The following is a 24,042-nucleotide window of genomic DNA, read 5'->3' as shown; positions in this document are numbered from 1 at the left end:
GATTGGATGTGTTTGGGGGAAAGATGAGCGTCCGGGGGGGGGGAGGGGCTTGTTGCCCTTCAATCACGTTTGAATATGAAAAAGGGCAGTAGCCCTTTGAATTTCCATTCGAATGAGCCTGTCTACCACAACGCCTTCTATAAAAACCTTATATGCCCCCAGGGCATAACTTAAAATCCTTGCCCCGAGGGTTGTGGGGGAGTGTCCTCCTCAAAAAGATATTTTATATATGGAAATCAGCTACGCAGACAAAATGATATCTGAAAATTTTGACTGAATGTGTTTGGGGGAATGATGGGCGTAAAGGGGGGGGGGGGCTAGTTGCCCACCAATCACTTTCGACTATTAAAAAGGGCACTAAGCCTTTGAATTTCCAATCGAATGAGCCTGTTTTGAAATTTCTACGACAACACCTTTTTTGAGTGTCCTCCTCAAAAACATATTTTGTATTCGGAAATCAACTACACCGAACAAAATGGCTATCTCACAATTTTGATTGGATGTGTTTGGGGGAATGATGAGCTTGGGGCTAGTTGCCCTCCAATCACTTTTGGCTATTAAAAAGGGCACTAGCCCTTTGAATTTCCAATCGAATGAGCCTGTCTACATCAACGCCTTCTATAAAAACCTTATGCGCCCCCAGGGCATAACTTAAAACCCTTGCCCCGAGGGTTGTGGGGGAGTGTTCTCCTCAAAAATATATTTTCTTTCTGGAAATCAGCTACGCTGACAAAATGTCTATCTCAAAATTTTGACTGGATGTGTTTGGGGGAACGATGGGCGTAAAAGGGGGGGGGGGCTTGTTGCCCACCAATAGCTTTAGACTATTAAAAGGGGCACTATCCCTTTGAAATTCCAATCTAATGAACCTGTTTTGAAGTTTCTATGCCAACGCCTTCCATAAAATCCTTATATGCCCCCAGGGCATAACTTAAAACCCTTGCCCTGAGGGTTGTGGGGGAGTGTTTTGCTCAGAAACCTATTTTCTATCTGGAAATCAACTACGTTGATCAAAATGGCTTTTTCATTATTTTGATTGCATGTGTTGGGGGGAATGATGGGCGTGGGGGTGGGCGAGCTGCCCTCCATTCACTATTGACTATTAAAAAGGGCACTAGCCCTTTGAATATCCAATCGAATGAGACTTTTTTGAAGTTTCTACGACAACGCCTTCAATAAAAACCTTTTATGCCCCCAGGGCATAACTTAAAACCCTTACCCAGAGGGTTGTGGGGGAGTGTCCTCCTCAAAAATATATTTTCTATCTAGAAATCTACTACGCTGAACAAAATGGCTATCTCACAATTTAGATTGGATATGTTTGGAGGAATGATGGGGGGGGTAGTTGTCCTCCATTGACTTTGGACTATTAAAAAGGGCACTAGCCCTTTGAATTTGCAATCGAATGAGTCTATTTGAATTTTCTACCACAAGGTCTTCTATAAAACCTCATATGCCCCCAGGGCATAACTGAAAACCCTTGATCTGAGGGTTGTGGGGGAGTGTCCCTTCAAAAATACATTTTCTATCAGGAAATCAACTACGCTGTACAAAATGGCTATCTAACAATTTTGATTGGATGTGTTTGGGGGAACGATGAGCGTCGGGGGGGGGGGGAGGGGCTAGTGGCCCTTCAATCACTTTTGACTATGAAAAAGGGCACGAGCCCTTTGAATATCCATTCGAATGAGCCTGTCTACCACAACGCCTTCTATAAAAACCTTATATGCCCCTAGGGCATAACTTAAAATCCTTGCCCCGAGGGTTGTGGGGGAGTGTCATCCTCAAAAAGATATTTTCTATCTGGAAATCACCTACGCAGACAACCGGATATCGTAAAAGTTTGACTGTAGCTGTTGGGGGGAATGGGGGGCGTCAGAAGGGGGGCGGCGAGTTGCCCACCAATCACTTTCGACTATTAAAAAGGGCACTAAGCCTTTGAATTTCCAATCGAATGAGCCTGTTTTGAAGTTTCTACGACAACACCTTCTTATAAAAACCTTATATGCTCCCAGGGCGTATCTTAAAACGATTGCCCTGAGGGTTGTGAGGGAGTGTCCTCCTATAAATCATATTTTCTATCTGCAAATCAACTAGCCTACTCCGAACAAAATGGCTATCTCAAAATTCTGATTGGATGTGTTTTGGGGAATGATGGGCGTGGGGGGCTAGTTGCCCTCCAAACACTTTCAACTATTAAAAAGGGCACTAGCCCTTTGAATTCCCAATAAAATGAGCCTGTTTTGAAGTTTCTACGACAATGCCTTCTATAAAAACTTTTTATGCTTCCCGGGCCTAACATAAAACCAGGGCCATGAGGATTGTTGGGGAGTGTCCTCTTAAAAAAAATATTTTCTCGCTGGAAATCAACTACGCTGAACAAAATGGCTATCTCAAAACTTTTGATTGAATATGTTTGGGGGACTAACGGGCTTGGGGGGGGGGCTAGTTGCCCTCCAATCACTTTTGACTTTTAAAAACAGCACTAGCCCTTTGAATGTCCAATCGAAGGAGTCTGTATTGTAGTTTTTACGACAACGCCTTCTATAAAAACCCTTTCTGCCCCCAGGGCATAACTTAAACCCTCTGCCCTGGGGGGTGCGGGGGAGTGTCCTCCTCAAAAACATATTTTTCTCTCTGGAAATCAACTGGCTGACGCTGAACAAAATGGGTATCTCAAATTTTTGCTTGGTTGTGTTTTGGAGACTGATGGGCGTGGGGGGGGGCTAGGTGCCCTCCAATCACTTTCGACTATTGAAAAGGGCGGTAGCCCTTTGAATTTTTAACCAAATGAGCCTGTTTTGAAGTTTCCACAACAACGCCTTTTATAAAAACCTTATATGCCCCCAGGGCATAACTTAAAACCCTTACCCTGAGAGTTTTGGGGGAGTGTCCTCCTCAAAAATATATTTTGTATTCGGAAATCAACTACGCTGAACAAAATGGCTATCTCACAATTTTGATTGGATGTGTTTGGGGGAATGATTAGCTTGGGGCTAGTTGCCCTCCAATCACTTTTGGCTATTAAAAAGGGCACTAGCCCTTTGAATTTCCAATCGAATGAGCCTGTCTACCCCAACACCTTCTATAAAAACCTTATACGCCCCCATGGCATAACTTAAAACCCTTGCCCCGAGGGTTTTGGGGGAGTATTCTCCTCAAAAAGATATTTTCTTTCTGGAAATCAGCTACGCTGACAAAATGTATATCTCTAAATTTTGACTCGATGTGTTTTGGGGAACGATGGGCGTAAAGGGGGGGGGGCTTGTTGCCCACCAATCACTTTCGACTATTAAAAGGGGCACTAGCCCTTTGAACTTCCAATCGAATGAGCCTGTTTTGAAGTTTCTATGACAACGTCTTCCATAAAAGCCTTATATGCCCCCAGGGCATATAAGGGCATATAACCTATTTTCTATCTGGAAATCAACTACGTTGATCAAAATGGCTATATCATTATTTGGTGTGCATGTGTTTGGGGGACTGATGGGCGTGGGGGGGGGGCTAGAGGCCCTCCATTCAGTTTTGACTATTAAAAAGGGCACTAGCCCTTTGAATATCCAATCGAATGAGCTTTTTTTGAATTTTCTATGACAACGCCTTCAATAAAAACCTTATATACCCCCAGGGCATAGCTTAAAACACTTGCCCTGAGGGTTGTGGGGGCGTGTCCTCCACAAAAACATATTTTATATCTAGAAATCAACTACGCTGAACAAAATGGCTATCTCACAATTTAGATTGGATATGTTTGTGGGAATGATGGGGGGGGGGGTAGTTGTCCTCCATTGACTTTGGACTATTAAAAAGGGCACTAGCCCTTTGAATTTGCAATCGAATGAGCCTGTTTTGAATTTTCTACGACAAGGTCTCTTATAAAACCTCATATGCCCCCAGGGCATAACTGAAAATCCTTGATCTGAGGGTTGTGGGGGAGTCTCCTTGTCAAAAACACATTTTCTATCAGGAAATCAACTACTCTGAGCAAAATGGCTATCTCAAAATTTCGATTGGATGTGTTTGGAGGAATGATTGGCGTGAGGGGGGGGCTAGTTGCCCTTTAATCACTTTCGACTGTTAAAAAGGGCACTAGAACTCACGTTTTCCAATCGAATGATTCCCTTTTGAAGTTTCTACGACGACCCCTTCTATATGAAGTGCCCTGCTTTAAAGAAAAAAATAATAAACTGTTCATCGTTTCAACATTGATCGTATATACCCTCAAGGCATAATTTAAAACCCGTGCCCTGAGGGTTGGGGGGGAGTTTCCTCCTCTAAAAGATATTTTCTATCTGGAAATAAACTACGCTCAACAAAAGGGCAATACCTAAATTTTGATTGGATGTGTTTGGGGGAATGATTGGCATGGGGGGCGAGTTGCCCTCCAATCACTTTTAACTATTAAAAAGGGCACTAGCCACTCCAATTTTCAATTGAATGAGCCGTTTTCGAAGTTTCTACGACAACTGCTTCAATACAAAGTGCCTGGGTATGGAGAAAAAAAAACACATTGTGCCCACATCGTTCTTTACTTAGGCAGCACTAGCGCGCTGCCTATGATAGGGTTTGATTAAAAAGCTGGACTCTCATCACGAAATCCGTGCTTTTAATTTAAAGTTTTAACGAGCTTTTCAAAACCAATTATAATTTCTCAAATAGATTAATACTTTTGAGATTTCTCGACTTACAATTTAAATTTGTAATGTGCATCAGAGTTGAAATACTTGATTCTAGAAATTGAATAGCGGGTGTGAGCTTAGGTTTCCCCTAGATAAGGGTGCGCCGATCCTGGAGATACTTTATTACCAGACATACGTGTGGAGGAAGCAGAGCAAGCCCTGACATCCCTCCGGTTTTGAAAATCTGTCTAGTATTCTTTGCCCCATATAGGGACCACATCAGATCTTAAGCCGATAAGAACAGATACAACACTTTGATCTAAACCTAAGGACCGAGAAGCAAAATTGCCACTCCAGCGAAATTAACAGTACTACTCGGGGTCTCTTTAAAGTGCTACCACATCAAAAAAAAAGTGCTATCTCCCCAAAAATTTGCCACGTGTTGCGCTTTTATGCAGGCGGAATACATCTTAAGATATAAGAAGCATATCTTATTTGAGCACCGTAGTTTCTCCCAAAAGGGAGTTCTTAGAGAAACACTTAGTACTCACTTTATGGAAAAGAAAAAAGGTTAAAAAATGGACACAAACTATATATTTATCTAGGATGTTTTTTTATTTTGCTAGGTAATGCCAGACTACGGTTTTTTCTTAAAGACACCAATTTCCTCTATCAGCTATCGGGTTGCTGCGAGCTAATCTCTCACGATTTAGTGCTGCTTCATATAAAATTGCATAGATTTTACGGGATGCTACTTCAACAATCACATTTAAAGAAGAAATCGAATAGCCTACTTTTCGTTTTGAGTTCAGTTGAGTTGGCTAAAATTAAAACAAAATGGTGTTAGCAGATCTAGGAAGAAAAATCAGTTCGGCCTTGAAATCTCTCAATTCTGCAACAACAATCAGTAAAGAAGTATTAGATGGTTTATTGAAAGAAATAGCAACTGCCCTAATTGAAGCTGATGTTAATATTAGACAAGTTCTGCAACTCAGAGAAAATGTCAAAAGTGCAATATCTTTTGATGATCAAGTTGGTGAGCTCATAAAATATTTGTTATTTTTTAGGCTATTTGTTAATTTATTGGGTCTGAAGAAGTAAATAGGCCTGTGAAATTTCCTAAGTTGGATGCATTGTAGCAATGTTCCAACATAAAATATATAGACTAAAAATCTTAGTAGCCTAAACCTTACCTTCAATCATTAGCAGTGCCAGACAAGGACTATTGGTTACCTTGAACACAGGCCCAAGCAGTATCTAGACATGCTGTCTAGGCTAGTAGGGCAAGCAGTATCATGCTGTAGGCCTAGATTTGTGGGGAATTGCCAAAGACATCTCTATAGCCTAGTACAGAACTAAGTTGCTTTCTATTTTGGTAAATATTTACCTAATCATATTATTGAGTTATGACTAAAGTGTATATACCACTCAATGCCTTTTTTTATGCTCTTTACAAATATAATAATCATTTTTGTCAGAAACGAATTTTAGCCCCCACCTCGATATATACCAATTTAGGGCATTTATTTGAATATTAGGGGGCTAGGGGAAAGTTTAAACCTTCTTTTATTTACATCAGAAATAAAATTACCCCTACCCCCCTAATGTGCAAATATATACCCTGAATTGGTATATACAGGGGTGGGGGCTAAAAATAATTTCCAACAAAAATGATTATTATATTTGTAAAGAGCATAAAAAAAGATGATAAAATTCTACTTTAGTTACTTTTGGCTATCTTGGAAAGGGGTTGGATTAGGAAAATGAAACTTTCAGGGATGGATCTACATGCTAAGGTATGTCCCAGGAAGGTACTTTGAAGTACCGCCCTCCACTCCTCCCCCCTCCTCCGCTATATAATGGTAATTTAATTCACATAAAGAAATGTTTTAGCTAACGTTTCATAATTTATTAATATCATAATTATAAATCACTGCTTACATTAAACAAATTAAGCTTTTAAACTTGTTAATTAAATTATATTCCAAACTCTCATTTTCATTTAACAGTCATCGCTTTAAGCTTATTTACTATCTAGCTGACATTGCTTGTGGAACCCGTTTGTGATGTGACAACTTTGCTTATTATAACCCCTTTAACAGTAGCATGCAGGTGCCATGGTTTTACTGGTGGCATCATAACTACTACCCTCTGAGCTCTTTTAGTAAGAAAGGCTTCAATCCAGGCAACTATATCCTCATGTACCCTGTATGCTTCCACTTTCAGTAGAAGAAGTTGATGCTGTACTTTATCTAAGGCTTTTGATTGATCAAGCAATATGACATCCACCAGAAAGCCATCATCCAAGAGTCTGGTCACAAAGTCATATGTTTCAATGAGGTTTGTGTCAATTGAATAACCTTTATAGACACCATGTTGACTTTTCGAAAGTGACTGATTTCTTTAAAGTTGAGAGATCAGTGCGTTATTTATGATGCCCTCAAGGACCTCAAGGACCTCGCATACAACAGATGTAAGACTTATTGGGCTATAATTATTGGCTTTGTCCTTTCTCCCATTCTTGAAGAAGGGCTTGATGTTGGCCTGCTTACAGTCATTTGGGATCACTCTGGAAGTGAGTGACATCCCAAGAATCACTGCTAGTGGCTCATCAATTTGTTCAGCTGCTTCTTTTAATAGTCTGGGTTGTAGATTATCTTGCACACCAGCTTTATTTGCATCCAGTCTTTTAAGCCTTTTAAGAACATTCTATACACTTACAATTGTCATATACATCATTGGTTCTTCAATTGGTTGCTCTGGTAAAGTGGGTGGAGGGTTTGCTATGGGCTGAGTGGAGAAATTTGTATCAAAGCTAGAGTTGAGCAAATCTGCTTTTTCTTTTGCTTCTGAGGACTTTGTGTCATCCTTTCATGAGGTCTGGGATATCATGTCCAGAAGGATTAGCTGCTAAGACATGGCACCAGAACCCATTTGGATTCTGCTTTGCATCAGCTGCAATTGCCTCATTGTGGTTTTCTACAATCTTCTAATTCAAATTTCTTAGCCTGTTTCTGCATTTCTTGAACATGTCATAGTGGTTATCATGTCTGCACCTTATGTATTTTGTCCATGCTCTTTTCTTCTTCCTGCTAGCCCTTATGACTTCTTTGGGTAGGAAGGGGAGTGTTTTTGGCAGGGGTGACCAGTGTACCCAGGTATATTGGTTTTCTGCAGCTAGGACTATGGTTTTAAGTGCTTCCCATCTTTTTTCTATATTACGACTGTCAACCATATTCTTCCATTTTATCTTTGACAGGCCCTGCTGTATCTACTCATAATCTGTAAAGGGTTTCTTACTTTATTTTCCTTCTTAGCGTTCATGTGTATCTCAGTCAAGATACAAATATGGTCACTGCTTCCAATTGCAGGGTAATAGGAAGTAGAAATAATTTGTTCAGGATCATTTGTGACAACTAAGTCTAGTAAGGAGGGCTGTTGCTTGTGCCTGAATCATGTTGGTTGGTCAATAATCTGTGTCAGTAGGTTGTCAGTGAGGAATTTAGTAGTGATACATGAAGGGCTACTTTCAGGGGGGTATCCTATACCTTCAACCCCCTTAACACCAGGCACATTAAAATCTCCAAACAGATAGATTGGTGAATGCTCATGGGCATTGATTTTCAATATGAGATCAGATACAGCTAGGTGTGAAATATTAGGGGCAGAGAGACTACAGTAAACAACACCTATTATAAATTATTCAGATCCAACATGGAGTTTCAAATAGACCTACTCAACCCAACTACTATCAGAATAAACAAACAAGTAACTCACAGTTTCAGCTCCCAGTCCAGTTCTGCAATATATTGCTGCTCCCCTCCAACACTCAGGATTATCCAGATTGCTACACAGACTGAATCCAGGGATTTGGATATGAGATTCTTCCAATTTATACACTGAGTTTTTAGAGAAAATTTCACAAACACAAATAACATCTATATCAAGATCAAAACACAGATTTCAGTTCATTAAGTTTTGGGGCAAGAGTATCAGAATTTGTGTAGAAACACTAACTTTTCTAGAGTTTTTTATTTTTGTTTATTATTTTAGCAGTATTGCCGCTAGTGTAAGAGCAACTGATAACAATTTCACTTTTGCTGCCACTCACTGCCAATGTTGTCATGCTGGCTCCTTATTTACACTATTTACACCACTTTGTGTCACATCTAGTGCTCCATCTGCTTTGGGACTGGGGGTCCCAAGGGTGGCCTTTTTTTTGCCACAATGACCGCATTCCTTATTCCCAGATTACGTTCACCAGCTGCAACTCTTCTTTTAATTTCTTTGACCAACTATTTCTTTTCTGATAGTTTTCTCAAGATGTGTCTGCATAAAAAGCAATAGTATCTTTTTTTGTTTGGGAAAGCTTCAATATTTCTGCTCTCTGTTTACCATCTTCACTTATTCCTAGTCTTAGTGACTTAGTCTTGTTGGCATTAATTTTGAAACCTATTCTAGCATCCTTAACTTGCAAAACCTCTAGAAGTTCATTGTTTTTGCTCACACTTTTATCTAGGATGCTCAAATCATCAGCATAATCTAAATCCAGGAAAGTGTTTCCTCTCCATTTGAAGTCCATCACAAAGATCCATGTAAAGGGGGGTAGAACCCAACCCTGCTTAACTCCTGATTTAATATGAAACAAGCTGCTAACCTGATTTCCTACTTTCACTGCAGCAGTGTTATTCCTGTATATAGCACAAATCACTTTAATGTATTTGTGTGGTATACCATAGAAGGATGAGATCTTTACTAAAGCTCTGCTATCAACAGAATCAAAAGCTTGCTCATAATCTATAAAAGTGAGGACCAAAGATATTTGATAACTCAGGCACTTCTCAATTATTAACATAAGAGTGAAAATTTGGTTGACCCATCCTTTACCCTTTTTAAAACCGCACTGTTCTTCTCTTATCACTTTGTCTACAGCATCTCTCAGTCTAAAAAGTATCATATTACTAAGTAATTTGCTACCTACAGAAACCAGGCTCATGCATTGATAATTACCACACTCACTCGTATAACCCTTCTTATACAGTACCCTAGTTTAATTATGGTTTCCATTATATTGCTAGGTACTTCCCCTTTTTCAAAAATCATAATTTTCAATAACTATTTCTAACCTCAGAGCTGCCATATTTAAGAAACTCATCACAATAGCCTATGAGCACCTGAGGCCTTATCATTTTTTAATCCTTTTAGTGTTGTCACTGATGCTTCTTCACAGAGCAAATCTTCCTTCACATCCAAGGTATCAAACTTTTTTATTTTCCTCTATATCTTTTCCTGCAACTCTAACTGGGTTTAGCACATTCTCAGACTGTTCTGCCCATCCCTCTTTAACTCTGTCCTTCTTTAACTGGGACCAGTCCAGATTGACTGCTCCCTCTCAATTTACTATCATGCCAGTACTTTATTTTACTATTATGCCATTTAGCTGCATCTTCCAGATCCTCAGCAATTTTATCCATGGCCTCCACTTTACACCTTTTTGGTTCATATTTTAATGCCTTCTCTACTTTCTTTTCATTCCTCTTGTTTTCATATAATCTATCACTCAGATAATTCTTTTACAGTCCCCTTCTTCTCTCTATTAAACATTTAAGCTTTTTCACTAATATCCCTAGCTGCGTTCCTAATTTTCTTCCCTGGGACACCATCAGCAATTTCACAATTGGTTTTCTTAAAATTATTCCATCCATCTTCTATGTTGTCAAATTTTAAACTCTCTAGATAGTATTCAACTGTTCCTGGAAAGTTTCTCTCAAGTTCTCATCCTGGAGTGTACCAATATCATAACTTTCTGGGAGGGGGTTACCCTTCTGAAATCTCGGCTTTAAAATAATCTTAGACACTACTAGAGGGTTATCTGGGTTGCAGCAGTAGTTAGCAACCTAGTAAGAGACAATATTTACTTTTAACATCAATAACAGCACTCCTATACACTCTAGTATCTTATATTGATCCTGCCAGTTTGTGGTTTACAATAACAAAATCAATAAGGTTTGCTGTCTTACCATGACATGAATACCACATTAACTTGTGGGCCATTTTTATGACCAAACACTGTATTGGTTATAAGTAGATTATTATACCCACAAATTTGCAGCAGTCTCTAGTCATTACTGTTCTCCTTTCCTACACCAAATTTACTTAGGCTAGGATACCATCTATCCTTATTTCTGGGCATTAAAATCTCCAAATAAAAACACTATGTTTCTACCTGGGACTGTGTCTATTTGCTCCTGTAACTGTAAGTAAAATTCATCTGAGTCACTATTATCTCTATCAGTTGGTTCTACAGGGGCATATACTACTATAGCTGATACCTTGAACTTTTTAGTCATAAAATGAGCAATTAGTATTCTATTATTAGTACCTTCCCTGCCTAAACAAGACTTAGCAGCTTTCTTATTCATCATGAGCCCTATTTTTTGTCTATGTACCCTATCCTTCCTCCCTCAATAAATACATTCTCTATTGCCTAATTTCATGCTTCCTACTCCTAGTATATGAATTTCTAAAACTCCTAATAAGTTGAACTCGAAAGCGTCTGAATTTCTCAGTCAAAACGTCAATACAATAGTTGTTTTTTAACATCATCAAACAGTTTGTGGTAACAAACTGTAAGTAAGGAGCAACCCAGTTCATTAGTAACCGAAACTCTAGAAAATAGGATTTTGATATCAATAGATACATCAAAATAATCAGATATTAATGCTGATTTTGAAAATATAAGTTTAATCAAGTTTAGTCTTACCCATCAAACGTAACTCCTCTTAGAAAATTTGGCTGATTTTTGAAACAATGGAAAAAGACCCTGTAAGAGTTATAGAACCTTGATGAAAGGCACACCATCAGATTCAGCGTATCAGAGAACCCTACTGTAGAGGTTTCAAGCTCCTATCTACAAAAATGTGGAATTTTGCATTTTTTGCCAGAAGAAAGATCATGGATGCGTGTTTTATTTGTTTGTTTTTTGTTTTTTTTTTTCCCCAGGGGTGATCGTTTCGAGCCAGTGGTCCTAGAATATCGTGGGAGGGCTCCTTGGAACGGAAATTAAAAGTTCTAGTGCCCTTTTCAAGTGACCAAAAAAATGGAGGGCAACTAGGCCCCCTCCCATGCTCATTTTTTTCCCAAAGTCACCCAATCAAAATTTTGAGATAGCCATTTTGTTCAGCATGGTTGAAAATATAATAACTATGTCTTTTAGGATGACTTAATCCGCAGAAGTCTTTGGGGGGAGGGCTGAAAGTTATGAATTTTACCCAATCTTAACATATAGTATTGGTTATTGGGAAGTATACAGACGTTTTCAGGGGGGATTTTTTCTGGTAGTGTGGGGGGGGGGGGTCGGAGGTTATATGGGAGGATCTTTCCATGGGGGAAGGGACAATGCTATGAAGGGGACGCCAGATTTCCCAGCATTATTTAAAAAAATAAATCAGAAATCAAATTATTTAAAAAGAAATCAAAAAACAAGTTTTTCAGCTGAACGTAAGGAGCAACATCAAAGCTTAAAACGAACAGAAAGTATCACGTATATGATTTTGTTCACCCCCTAGTCAATACCTCGCTTATTTAGCCAAAGATTTTTTAGTACTTTCATAATAGCTATTTTTTCTAATTAACAGCCTTTGCCATTAAGTGTTAATTTTTTGAGAATTGGAACTAAGTTCGAACTTTAGCGTAAAGAGCAAGGTATTGACTAGGGTGAAACACCTTATATACGTATTAAAAATATATGAATATAGAAGTTCGTTACGTAAGTTTATTCGTAAGCTACGTATATTTATTACTAATAAAAGCTTTTGTAAATAAAATTAAACAAGTTTCGAGAAAGCTATTTAACCAAATAAAAGTAAAATTAATATGCAAATTTTTTTTTGATTATTCATATACGGTGAGCCAAAATCAAAACCTGCATTAATTCAAAAACGTTCAAAAATTAAATTAAATAAAAAAAACAAGTTTTTTAACTGAAAGTAAGGAACGACGTTAAAACTTAAAACAAGCAGAAATTATTCTGTATATGAAAGGGGATGTCCCCTCCTCAACGCCTCGCTCTTTACGCTGAAGTTTTACTTTCTCACAACTCTACTTAAAAAAAAAAAAAACTTTAGCGTAAAGAGCGAGGCGTTGAGGAGGGGACACCCCCTTTCATATACGGAATAATTTCTGGTTGTTTTAAGTTTTAACGTCGTTCTTTACTTTCAGTTAAAAAAGCTTGTTTTTATTTATTTAATAACATTCAAAGTTCCAATTTCCATATTATTAAAATTTTGGGCTAGTTTTATACACAGATGATCAGGATGACTACAGAAAGATAACGATTCATCAAATATAATTACCAAATACATATATGTCTTAACCTTTTTGATCCTACTTCCAGAAATAAGTAGCTCATCAATTCCAGTTTTAACTATTCCTTGCCTAGATATCCCAAAGACTGTAAATCCCATCCAAGACAAACTTGGGACTAAACAATTACAAGGAAACTACTGGATAACTGAATTCATTTCTATTGCCAAATTTTCAATCAAGAATGAATGGTTTTAGCTTCAATGGATACTACTGTCATCTGCGAACATAACTGCTAGGCTGTTCCTATGGGATAAACAACTAGGGAGATCATTTTTATAAAGTAGAAATAGCAGCAGTCTTAATATAGATCCCTTGGGCACACCAATATCACCCTGAGAATTGCTTGTTCAGTTGAATGACATGATCTAAATCCAAACTGGCTTTTGGTAAAAATAATTACTTTTATTCAAATAAGTTAAAATTGTTTTTTGTTGATTTTTTTTCTAAAATCTTTTACAGCAGAGAAAGTATTGCAAGAGAACTGTAATTATTAACATGAGCTTTATCACCTTTCTTATGCACTGGGATAACTTGGGCATTTTTCCGTGTACTAGGGTAAACTCCTAACAATAAACACAATTTTAAAATATGGATAAATGCTGCATGACTGCCATATGGTAGATGTTTCAAAAGGTTGGTTGAAAGTCTATCTAAAATTGGGAAATTGCCTCTCTTTAAAACTAACCAGGGTCAAAACATACTTTTATCTTTTGATAAAGACAAATAATTTTTATACAAATGGATGGAGATGCAGCAAGATCATGCATAACATCAGAACCAATGCAAGGAAAATGAATTTTGAAAGACTCCACAGCAGCTTTTTTTCCCTTCAACCTAAGTCCATCATTCCTTCAAATCCAAAATACCTACGAATTCTCCTCCCCCCCTTTTTAATATTCCTGCAAAACTAACCTACTTGAAAACATTTTTTTGATTGAAGGTACTCAGAGTTCACAATGGAAATGAATTAATAACACCATGAAGTATGGGAAATACAGAATTCTCCCGTTTAAAACCATATGGTCAGTCAAAGAAAAAGCCTGTGTATTTATGTATATGTTTATGTATTATGTGTTATTATGTATTACGTATATGTATATATTTAATGTGTACTTATGTACACATTTCTTCAATTCATTTCAATTCAATGTACACATTTCATTTCATCTATTAATAGTTTTGGGCAAAAATTCTTACAGGCATTTTTACCCGTATGTTTTTAGGATTTAAATTGTATAATATTATGATTTGATGGGTTTCATTCTTATTTCATACAGACGATTTTTTTAGTTAATTGACCTCAGGAGTGACTCAGTAATCCATGGTTTTCTTGGTAAGAATTTTTTACAATGCAATTTTTCAAAAGGGCAATGATGATCTAATTGTTCCTTTAAGATTTGATTGAAAAATGTCCAGTGATCTGTCTGGATCTCTCATTTCTACTATTTTATTCCAATGTAAATCACCAAGAGCTACTTTAAACTATGTATTTTCTTATTTAAAATTTTTCTCTTTTTTGCAATAATTTCTTTATACAAAGTCTTTTGAATCTTATATTCAAGCATTGCTACAATGATCTGATATTCATCCATAATAAAAATTATAGCCTCACGTGTGTAAGGTGAAAGAATATTGTCAATGAATGACATAGATGAATCAGGTACACATGACAGGATAAAACACACTGGATATAAATTGCGAGAAAGGAACCATTCTGAAAATTGTAATGCATAATTATCTGTCCCTTGGTGCTCTGAAGGCAAGCACCTTGTTAAATTTATATTAAAATCACCAAGGATCATAAATGGAATCCGAAGGCTGGGGAGGTAAAGTAGCATATTTTTCAATCTATTTATGAAATTTACCTTACTAGAGGAAGAAAGAAAGTATACTATTAATTTTTTTCAGTATTAGGAAAAAAAGCATTCCGCAACACAACATTCAAAATTTATTTCAATAATAAACTGTAAAAAGTCATCTTTCATACATGCAGGAATATAATCAAACAGTTTATGGCAAAGATACATCGAAAGAATTGAATTTTGATGCTATTCAAAATATATAAAATTTATCAAGTTTAGGGCTACCCATCAAAAGTAACAAGCCTTAGAAAACTCGCCCTTTTTGAAAAAGGGGGAAACGCTGCCAAAACATAAAGTGATGTTGATGAAAATCACACCATTAGATTCAGCATATTAGAGAGCCCTACTGTAGAGGTTTCAGTCTCCTATATACAAAAATGTGGAATTTTGCATTTTTTTAGGGTTATTGTCTTGTTCTCAGCAGTCCTGTTGATTTTTGTTGTATATTTTGATAATATATTAGAAGTTCTGCACATCAACAAATTTTCCCCTTTTACAGATCTTAAATATATCTGTCTAGTCTAGTTCCTATGCTTCATATATCTATGTCTTGTCCTTAGCCAAGTATTTTCATTCCCTCAGTCATTCCATCCATTTGCTCAAGTCTTATTTCATAATTTTGTGATTACGTTTGATCAGGTTGAAAGCTCTGTAAGCTTTATTGCTAGTATTTGACTCAACATAACTATAATATTTAAAAAAAAAAAAATGCAACATATATTGACAGGTATCTTAATGACAAAACGAAACTGTCTACAATCTCTTTATATTTTTCCCAAAAACATGGTATGTAGGTGATGAAGATGATGCTTAGACTCCTACTGTTGCAGTTGTTGAGGCAAGGGTGGAAGTTTCTTGGCTCTTCTCATTCCTGGTAAAAACATTCCATAGAGGACTTAGGAAGGCTTGTGGCCTTTTTGAACAAAAAACGCAACTAATATTGATTAACAGAGCCAAACTAAACATTTATTGGTCATTGGATTGAAAAATGTTCTATTTTGTGTTTCAATCTCCAAAAACATTTAAGCGCTTTAGCTCAAAAATTTCTGAGGAAAACTAACTTTTCAAGTTAATTTTCTTAAGACATTAGAATAACTTCTAAGTTAAAGCATTGATAATCCTTTTCATGGAATAGACCAACATTTAGAAGACACCCAAGTCACTGCACCCAAAATCACCTTGCTTGACATTTATCTGGAGTCCTTTGATAACCGTGAACAGGTTTCTAATGCTCGAAAGTTTGACTTAATGAGTAGGCATTGGAAACCAGGAAATGGCTATAAATTTCCTGAAATAGTTAACCAGAATGTCAAGGATATAGTGACAAGACGCCGTCGTTTTAAAAGTACATGGCTCCAAAAGTATTCAGGTTTGGTGCTTTGCCCTTCAAAAAAAGGTGTATTCTGTAAACAATGCTTCCTATTTGCCAAATCTGAGACCAGTAAAGACTCTATTCTATTAATTTAATTTTTATGTTTCTTTCCATTTTATCCTTGTTTTATAATGATGTGATCTTATTGACCAGGTTAAGAATAAAATGTCCACAATCAAATAGATACAAGTGTGGATAAATGTATTATTTAGGGTTATCTCTGGCACCATTAGGGGGGGGGGTAGTGTGTTATTAAATATAAATTCCATCATGTAAAAAAATAATAGTAGTAGTAGTATTCCATGAAAGTTTTATTGAATTTACTTTTTGTTAAGATTGCAGCACCGAGCGGTTGGGTACGCTAGTTATGAATATGATAACTACTGCCTTTGCAAATCCCTTTTTGGGCCCATAAAGAGATACTTTCATCCTTTTTTATCTAATGGAACAAAAACAAAACCATAGCATTTGATTCAAAATCAAATGCTAAGTTGATATTTCATTAAATTTTTCCTTTTCTTGATTAATTTGCTAGCTAAAAGATTAATATACTACTCAATCCACCTTTAACACCCTTTCAAAATATGTAGTGATTACTAGATTCACAAAAGTACGCACCAGCTGAAAGCTTCTCTTTTTTAAGATGATTGACCAGCATCATAAGGTGAGGGTCAATTTGCTGCTTATTACCACCAAAACCAAGACCTTTGAATAACAAACCAAGTCCACTTCCTTGTTGCTGTCGGCTTTCTTCATTTTCAATAACTTCAAGGTCTTCTGCTGTCATATTCCCGTCTCTTTTAGCAGAATCTAGAGTTATGTTGTTATCTAGTTCACTTTTGTTCAAACGACGTACTTCATTTTTTTAAATCATCTGTACCAAATGTTTGAATTACTCCCAAAAATACGGACATGACAATTTCTTGTGACGGAAAAGAAGTGGTGGATATTCTCACAAAAATAGATAAAGGGAACTAAATTTATATTTGTCAAATAAAATTATTGAACTCGGTTCATTTGATACCTAAGTTTAATATATTTCTGTAGCCTAATAGAACCATACAATTCTACGAGTATGTTTTCTGTAATATGGTTGAACTTCCAGCTTTGTCATCACTCTGTGGAAAGTCACAGTTTTTTGTTGAAAATCCCATTGAGTTTTAGTATCTTCAATATCGTCTGCATTGATTGGAATAAGCTCCTAGAATTATGCATTATCAAAATAAAGCAGCAAATATCCAACTTCAGGCATCTTTAAAGCTATTCATAGTGCTTTACACTTGTTCTGTTCACAATAATGAATATAGCCTAATAGGTTGTTTCACAGAGATTTAATGAATTTAGGTGGTTACATGTTCCACCTTTAGTTTTTTATCAGTGGCCCAAGATATTTGAAATGTTCCACCCTTTCAATAGGTTCTCCATTGAGGTATATAGAAGTGTTCTTTTTTATTGAAACATGCTAGGTTTGGGGATACTTAACGCAATTCCTGTCTTACTAGCAGCATTTGCTAATTTGTCTATCATGTTTTGCAGTTTCTGGGTGGAGTCTAGGAGCAGCATAGCATCATCAGCATATTCAGTGTCAACAATGTTTTGTTATGCTAAGATGGTGGTAGTATCATCTTCTTTCAACGCCTTTTTCATAATTCAATCTATATTATAGTTGAAAATATTCCAGACATTCATTGCAGACGCCTTCAAATAGTTTTATTAGTTTAATGTATGTTTTTGCTTTACTCAGGATATTCTCATAGTATTGTCCTAGCAGGTTGATTATTTTCCTTGATACCATCTTTCGAGTATCCTTTTCCATGGCGAGGGTCATAAAATCTAGTTAGATGTGGGAAGGATGTCGAGAAAGACTGCAAGATTATATATTCTATGAATTAAACAGTACATAAGGGGCAAGGTAAAGATATAATCTACCAACGTCATTGCAGGGTGGAAACCTGCCTAACTCCTTGTCTATTGCGTTGCCTTTGTATTAAGTGGTTTTGTAGTTCCTGTTTGAGTACCTTTGAGTCTCAATAACTCTTTTCTTTTATTATTTTAGCTGGTCTCAACAAGCAACGGATGATTCAAATGGCCGTTTTTAGGGAGTTGCTAAAGCTAGTTGATCCTGGTGTACCAGAATATAAACCAGCCAAAGGAAAAGCAAACGTGATTATGTTTGTGGGTCTTCAAGGGTCAGGAAAAACAACAACGTGTACAAAACTCGCCTATTATTACATGAAACGAAACTGGAAGACTTGTTTGGTCTGTGCTGATACTTTCAGAGCCGGTGCCTATGACCAAATTAAGCAGAATGCTACAAAGGCTAAAATTCCGTTTTTTGGTAGTTATACAGAGAGTGATCCAGTTGTAATTGCATATGACGGTGTTGAAACCTTTAAAAGAAAAGGATTTGAAATCATTATTGTTGATACAAGCGGTCGTCATAAGCAAGAAGATTCACTTTTTGAAGAAATGTTGGAAGTTTCAAATGCTGTAAAGCCAGACAATATTATTTTTGTCATGGATGCCTCTATTGGTCAGGCATGTGAAGCTCACGCTAAAGCGTTCAAACAAAAGGTGGATGTTGGTTCTGTGATTGTTACTAAATTAGACGGACATGCTAAGGGTGGTGGAGCTTTAAGTGCAGTGGCATCTACAAAAAGTCCTATAGTTTTTATTGGTACTGGTGAGCATATTGATGACTTTGAGCAGTTTAAGGCTGAGCCTTTTATTAGAAAGTTATTGGGACTTGGAGATATTGCTGGACTTATCGATAAAGTCAATGAACTAAAATTAGATGACAATAAAGAAGTGGTTGAGAAACTGAAGCATGGCAAATTCACTCTTGGTGATATGTATGAACAGTTCCAGAATATTTTGGAGATGGGTCCATTTTCCCAAATTATGCAAATGATTCCAGGTATGTCACTTTCTTTTGTTAGTGTTTTTTAGTTTCATTGTATTTTGAAATTCTTTAATAATATTGTGCACATAGTATGACACTGAACAAAACAGTTAAAACACAATCTGAATCCCATTGAATGCTTTTTTAATAAGGAAAACTTCTGAACACTATCTATTTTAACTTAACTCAAGTTCCATATTTAGTATCAAATTTTATTTCAGTTGTCTGCAGCAAATCTGGTGTAAATTTTATCTCATGATGAAAGGAATGTCAGTTTTATTGTTGAAGCATTAATTTATTTTTTTAGTTGTATGTTTTTCCTGACTTAAATGCTTACACATAGGTTATTATTACCCAAATATAGATTTCAGAAAACATAAAAACTGATTTTGCTTAGCAAACCTCAGGCTAGCAAGAGGTATTTATGATAAGTTTATGGGGAGCGTATGACCAAGTCTTTTTTTTGTTTTTAATTTGTCTGAAAAAACGTGCTAACCTAATTAACCAGCAAGAGTTTTTGCAGCATTATGGGACAACAAGAGCTCTTTCGAATTTTCTTTTTTTCCATTTAATCCAGGTACACAGTCAGACAGGAGATTTAGTGATAGGGTGGGTTTTCATTCATTGATCCACATTTTTAAAGACTCTTAATCCCAACGTTCCTTCCTTAGTAATATACATTCCAAACCTTTCACCTGCAGATTTTAAGAATAGTTCAAAATCCCTTCTGCCATCACTTTTACATGGCTAGATGTCACTTATCAGAGAAGTTTGTAAAATTTGAACATTAAAATTTTCAATGCTCAGGATATTTTCTCCTGGGGTTCTGGCCTGGTCTGGCTGATGAGAACCTTTTTTCCAAAGTTCTTAACACTGAAAGAAACCATGTCTTGTCCAAGGGATATTTTTTTTCCCTCAAGCACAAGTGAAGCCACCAGAGATACTCTCTAGTGTTGAATTGGGTATATTTGGTTCTAGAAGCAGTCTGAACTAAACAAAAATCATAAGGACATACAAATTCTCAAAAATTTGAAAAAAGAGTCAGAAATCATTATCACCTGGGCTGATAAAAAAAAATAAAGTTTTTATTCTTAATAAATTCACAAACGATAAAAAGTTATGGACAATTTACTTGACACACACGCTTGTAAGCCTATATATTCAGTCCCTAACAAAAATTTCACTCAGACAATATAAAGAGAACTTAAAATCATGAAAACTGAAAGACTTATTACTTCACATATGTATAATGTATTCTATTTTAAAGATTTCTTTGCTCCAAAATTCTATGGCCTCCTAAAACTCCACCAAGATAGCGTTTTTCTATGACCCATTGTGGTTTCTTATAGCTCTCCAGCTTCCGGATTGGAGATATGATTGTCTACAATTTTTTAAAGAAACCTGATGATGAAATTGGCCAAGGGACCACAGAATGTTAGATATAAAACTAATATGCATCTTGTCTGCATATGCAATGATTTTTCCTCCCAATTCCAATCCAATAACCAATTATTCACACAAAATATGGGGTTCAAACTACGGTATCTATCAATGGGTTCTAGGCTTCCACCTTTTTTGGCCGCTTTTTATGCTGAATCTTTTGAAGCTTCTACTTTGAAAGCTTTTTCTCTGAAGCACCGTTTCTGGGGCTTGTTTGTGGGTGATGTTATTTCTGTGTGGAATCATTGAAAGACATCTTTATACACCTTTTTGAGACACCTTAATGTTTTAGGTTCTGCTCTTCAGTTTACCTTAGAACTAGTAGATAATTGTAAACTGGCTTTTCTAGACGTTTTAATTTCCAAAAAGTCTCTTATCCTTGAGTTTCCGATTTATAGAAAGACTACACATAATGATAGGTATCTACGTTTTTCTTCCACCATACTCCTTGTGTAAAAAAGGGAAGTGGTTATATCCTTAGTTGATTGAGTGCTATGAGTATGTTATGAAGCCCGCATAATCCCAGAAGTGAACTGCTTCAAGGATAATTCAGACTGTGTTCAGACAGATAATTCAGACTGAACATAATATCTACAGGAACCATTGACCATTGCTGCCATCTTAAATTGGTTGAATTAAAAAATAAATCACCTTGAAACCTAACCATTCAGCTTCTCATGTATAGAGAAATATCAAACTGAAAGTCCCAGTTTAGTTTATGTAAGTAAAAAAGGTAGCTTACTTCATCACAATTTTGGATGGCCCAAATTCTCTTGCAAATAACGAGCTAAAATTTGGTCTGATCCTGTTTGCGAGAATTATGATTAATTCAGATGGTATCTATCAATAACTAGTAAGAAATCTAATCAAACTGTTTGACTGTTGTTGGAAAGAGGGTACTTAGTGTTTGCTACTCATGTTGTTCAAAGTTACCATTCTCTATGGTACGTGTTTGGCTTCAGCCCAAGTTTTACAAGGAGAAAAGGTATTCATGTATTTTCATTGAATGAATAATAAATTCCTTTTTTAATACGGATCTGCCAAGTAATTCCCTGGCTTTAAAGTATGTCTAGATTTGACACAAGGAAACTTGAAAGCATGAAAAATAAATTGAAACAAGAGGCCTGTCTTTGTAGCCACATGCTTGTAATAGCTAGTCTTATTTTGTCGTTATTTGCTTGAGAGGAAATACTAGAACCACAGGCGTCACGTATGGGAAGGGTTCTCCCCAAACATTGCTAGTGGGAATTATGTCAGTAAAATAGCTGCAGGAAGTGCTGTGGTTTTGCTGGTTCAGTGTCCAAATTTAATAAATAAGAAGAATAAGATTTCAAGATGATTGGAAGAACATGCAAATACTACCATAACACCCATGGAATGTTGACCTGCCGATAGGTTATAATTAGGGAGAGGTGGGAGGGGTAATGTCCCCCTATATTTAAGAAACTACCCTTTTTGGTATTTTCATAAAAAAAACTGTTCTTCATTTATTTATATAAATCAGTTTTTCCATTATGTGAGAATTAGTGGACAAAAACAAACTTCAAAAGCTAATCAGTTATTTATTGCAATTCAAAATGTCTTGCTTTTTAGGCTTGGGACAAGAAATTTTAGGAAAAGGCGGCGACAAAGAATCGATGGCAAGACTAAAAAAAATGATGGCTATCATGGATTCAATGAATAATCATGAACTGGATCATGAAGATGGGGCCAAACTTTTGAAACAGCCAGGTCGAATCAGAAGAATTGCCAGAGGCTCTGCAGTGACAGAAAGAGAGGTTCAAGATTTAATCAGCCAATATTCAAAATTTTCAACAATGGTGAAGAAGATGGGTGGCATCAAAGGACTTTTTAAAGGTATTTAATAAGGATTAGACTACTGTTTTTTTTATATGCTCAGAAAAGGTTTTGCATTATTTAACTCATTTTCATCCAAATTAGAGATTTTGGGTTTTAGTTCTAATTGGTAAGTGACCTATATCCACATTACAATCTAAATTTTGTAACTATCGATGACTGGGTTAGGTTAAACTTTAAATGCAATCAGCCACAGTTGTAAACATGGGCTCACACAAGTCTCATTCTGGAGGGGATGATCTATGAACTCTTTCCAGAAGGTAGGAGGGGGGATGAAATGTAGAGAACAGGGTCTTTCTCTCCACACCTAAATAAAAAAAAACTTTCTTAAGATTGGTCTGAAGGGTTCACTCCCTACCATGGCTGTTTTTTATGAGAAAATTACCCAAAGTTAGTATATTATTAAATTTTCAATGGTTAAACTGTCATTGGTTTTGGCTTAGAATAGATAGTTTGCGAATTTATGTAATGACTTTTTACCGGGTAGCTGTTTGCAATAGGGTGCCAAGCTTATTATTAGTTTTGTTGCCAAACTGCTCTAATTGCTACTGAAACTTATATGTAGATAGGCCGTAAAGTTTCCGTGCTGATGCAGTATGGTTAAGACTGTGTGAGGGACGAGGGGCGTGTTGAGCCTTCTAACAAGGAACTGTCGTCGATCATTAGTTCTATTATGAATTAGGAAAAAAGGGGTTGACGAAAATCAAGAAGTACTGTAAAGAATATCCTTCTAATGATGAAATACATGTGTTTACTTTGATTCCGAGACTAAATGTCAAAGCATGCTGGGGCATGGGCATCATCTCATTGGCAAAAGAGTGAGGCCGTTGAAATTTTGCAGCAAGACCACTGGGATCACTTATTCTTGGGTTTTTATTTTTCAATGCTATTGGCGGGATTCAATAAAAGTTCTGTTTCCAAATGTATCACTGAAAGCGGATAAGCATACTGCAAAGGCTTCAGACTTGCGTCTGATATTGTAATAAACTACTTTCTCATAACACAAATTGTTTGCTTTGAAGTCATATATTACATTATACTTTGTATTTCATTGGAAGCAGTATATCGGGAAGGCGTTGAAAGGTGAAAGTTTGAGCGGGCTAAAAAAAACCACAGCTGTTTGTTATAATTATTATTTTCTTATTATTTTTAAATGGCAAATTGTGTCCAAACTTAGTCAATTAAAGCACCTTTTTCATAGGAGCAAATCAACGTAGATAATTTGCCGTTCTTAGCATAACTGAGACATAAATCGAGAGATAAAAAAATAAACCAAGACATAGCTTTCTATCGACTCTTAACTTTTATCTTTTCGGTCAGTTGGTCAAAATAAGCAAAAAGAGTGTAGTTTGAAGCTACTTTGATTACATTTTTAATTGGGTGGAGGTTCCTTTCTATTCCATCTCAGTTTTCAGCTATCGATATATTACATGTTCCGTTAGTGCAATATGAATAAGGAGTAGCAAAAATACTTTGTACTCGATTTCTTAGTTGATTAGGATTCTATTATTCCTTTACTACTTGTTTATTTACAGAGGCAAGAATACCAATCTTTAGCAAGTAACTTTTAAGTTTTCTTTTAATGCAAGATTCGCGATGCTACTGAAACCTTATATTCTGCTT

At 36.4% G+C, this 24,042-nt stretch overlaps 1 protein-coding gene and 1 non-coding gene across 2 annotated transcripts; one reads left to right on the top strand and one right to left on the bottom strand.

Moving 5' to 3' along the window:
• Positions 1-4,772: 4,772 nt before the first annotated feature.
• LOC148950283 (U2 spliceosomal RNA) lies at positions 4,773-4,963 on the bottom strand. The gene has a single exon (XR_016142018.1). It is a non-coding gene; the product is annotated as a U2 spliceosomal RNA (small nuclear RNA).
• Positions 4,964-5,416: 453 nt separating this feature from the next.
• On the top strand, positions 5,417-23,528 carry LOC148950282 (signal recognition particle subunit SRP54-like). Its single transcript, XM_089092280.1, has 3 exons — positions 5,417-5,655; positions 18,277-19,137; positions 22,156-23,528. Exons 1-3 carry the CDS (start codon positions 5,457-5,459, stop codon positions 22,425-22,427), a joined length of 1,332 nt encoding a protein of 443 aa, XP_088948406.1. The 5' UTR covers positions 5,417-5,456; the 3' UTR covers positions 22,428-23,528.
• The last annotated feature ends 514 nt before the right edge of the window (positions 23,529-24,042 follow it).

Source organism: Artemia sp. Qi Xiang Cuo, chromosome 7 (assembly GCF_049724085.1).
Source record: "Artemia sp. Qi Xiang Cuo chromosome 7, ASM4972408v1, whole genome shotgun sequence".
Taxonomy (NCBI): domain Eukaryota; kingdom Metazoa; phylum Arthropoda; class Branchiopoda; order Anostraca; family Artemiidae; genus Artemia; species Artemia sp. Qi Xiang Cuo.
The sequence above is the reverse complement of the archived record's forward strand: the minus strand, read 5'-3'. Positions and strand labels throughout refer to the sequence as shown.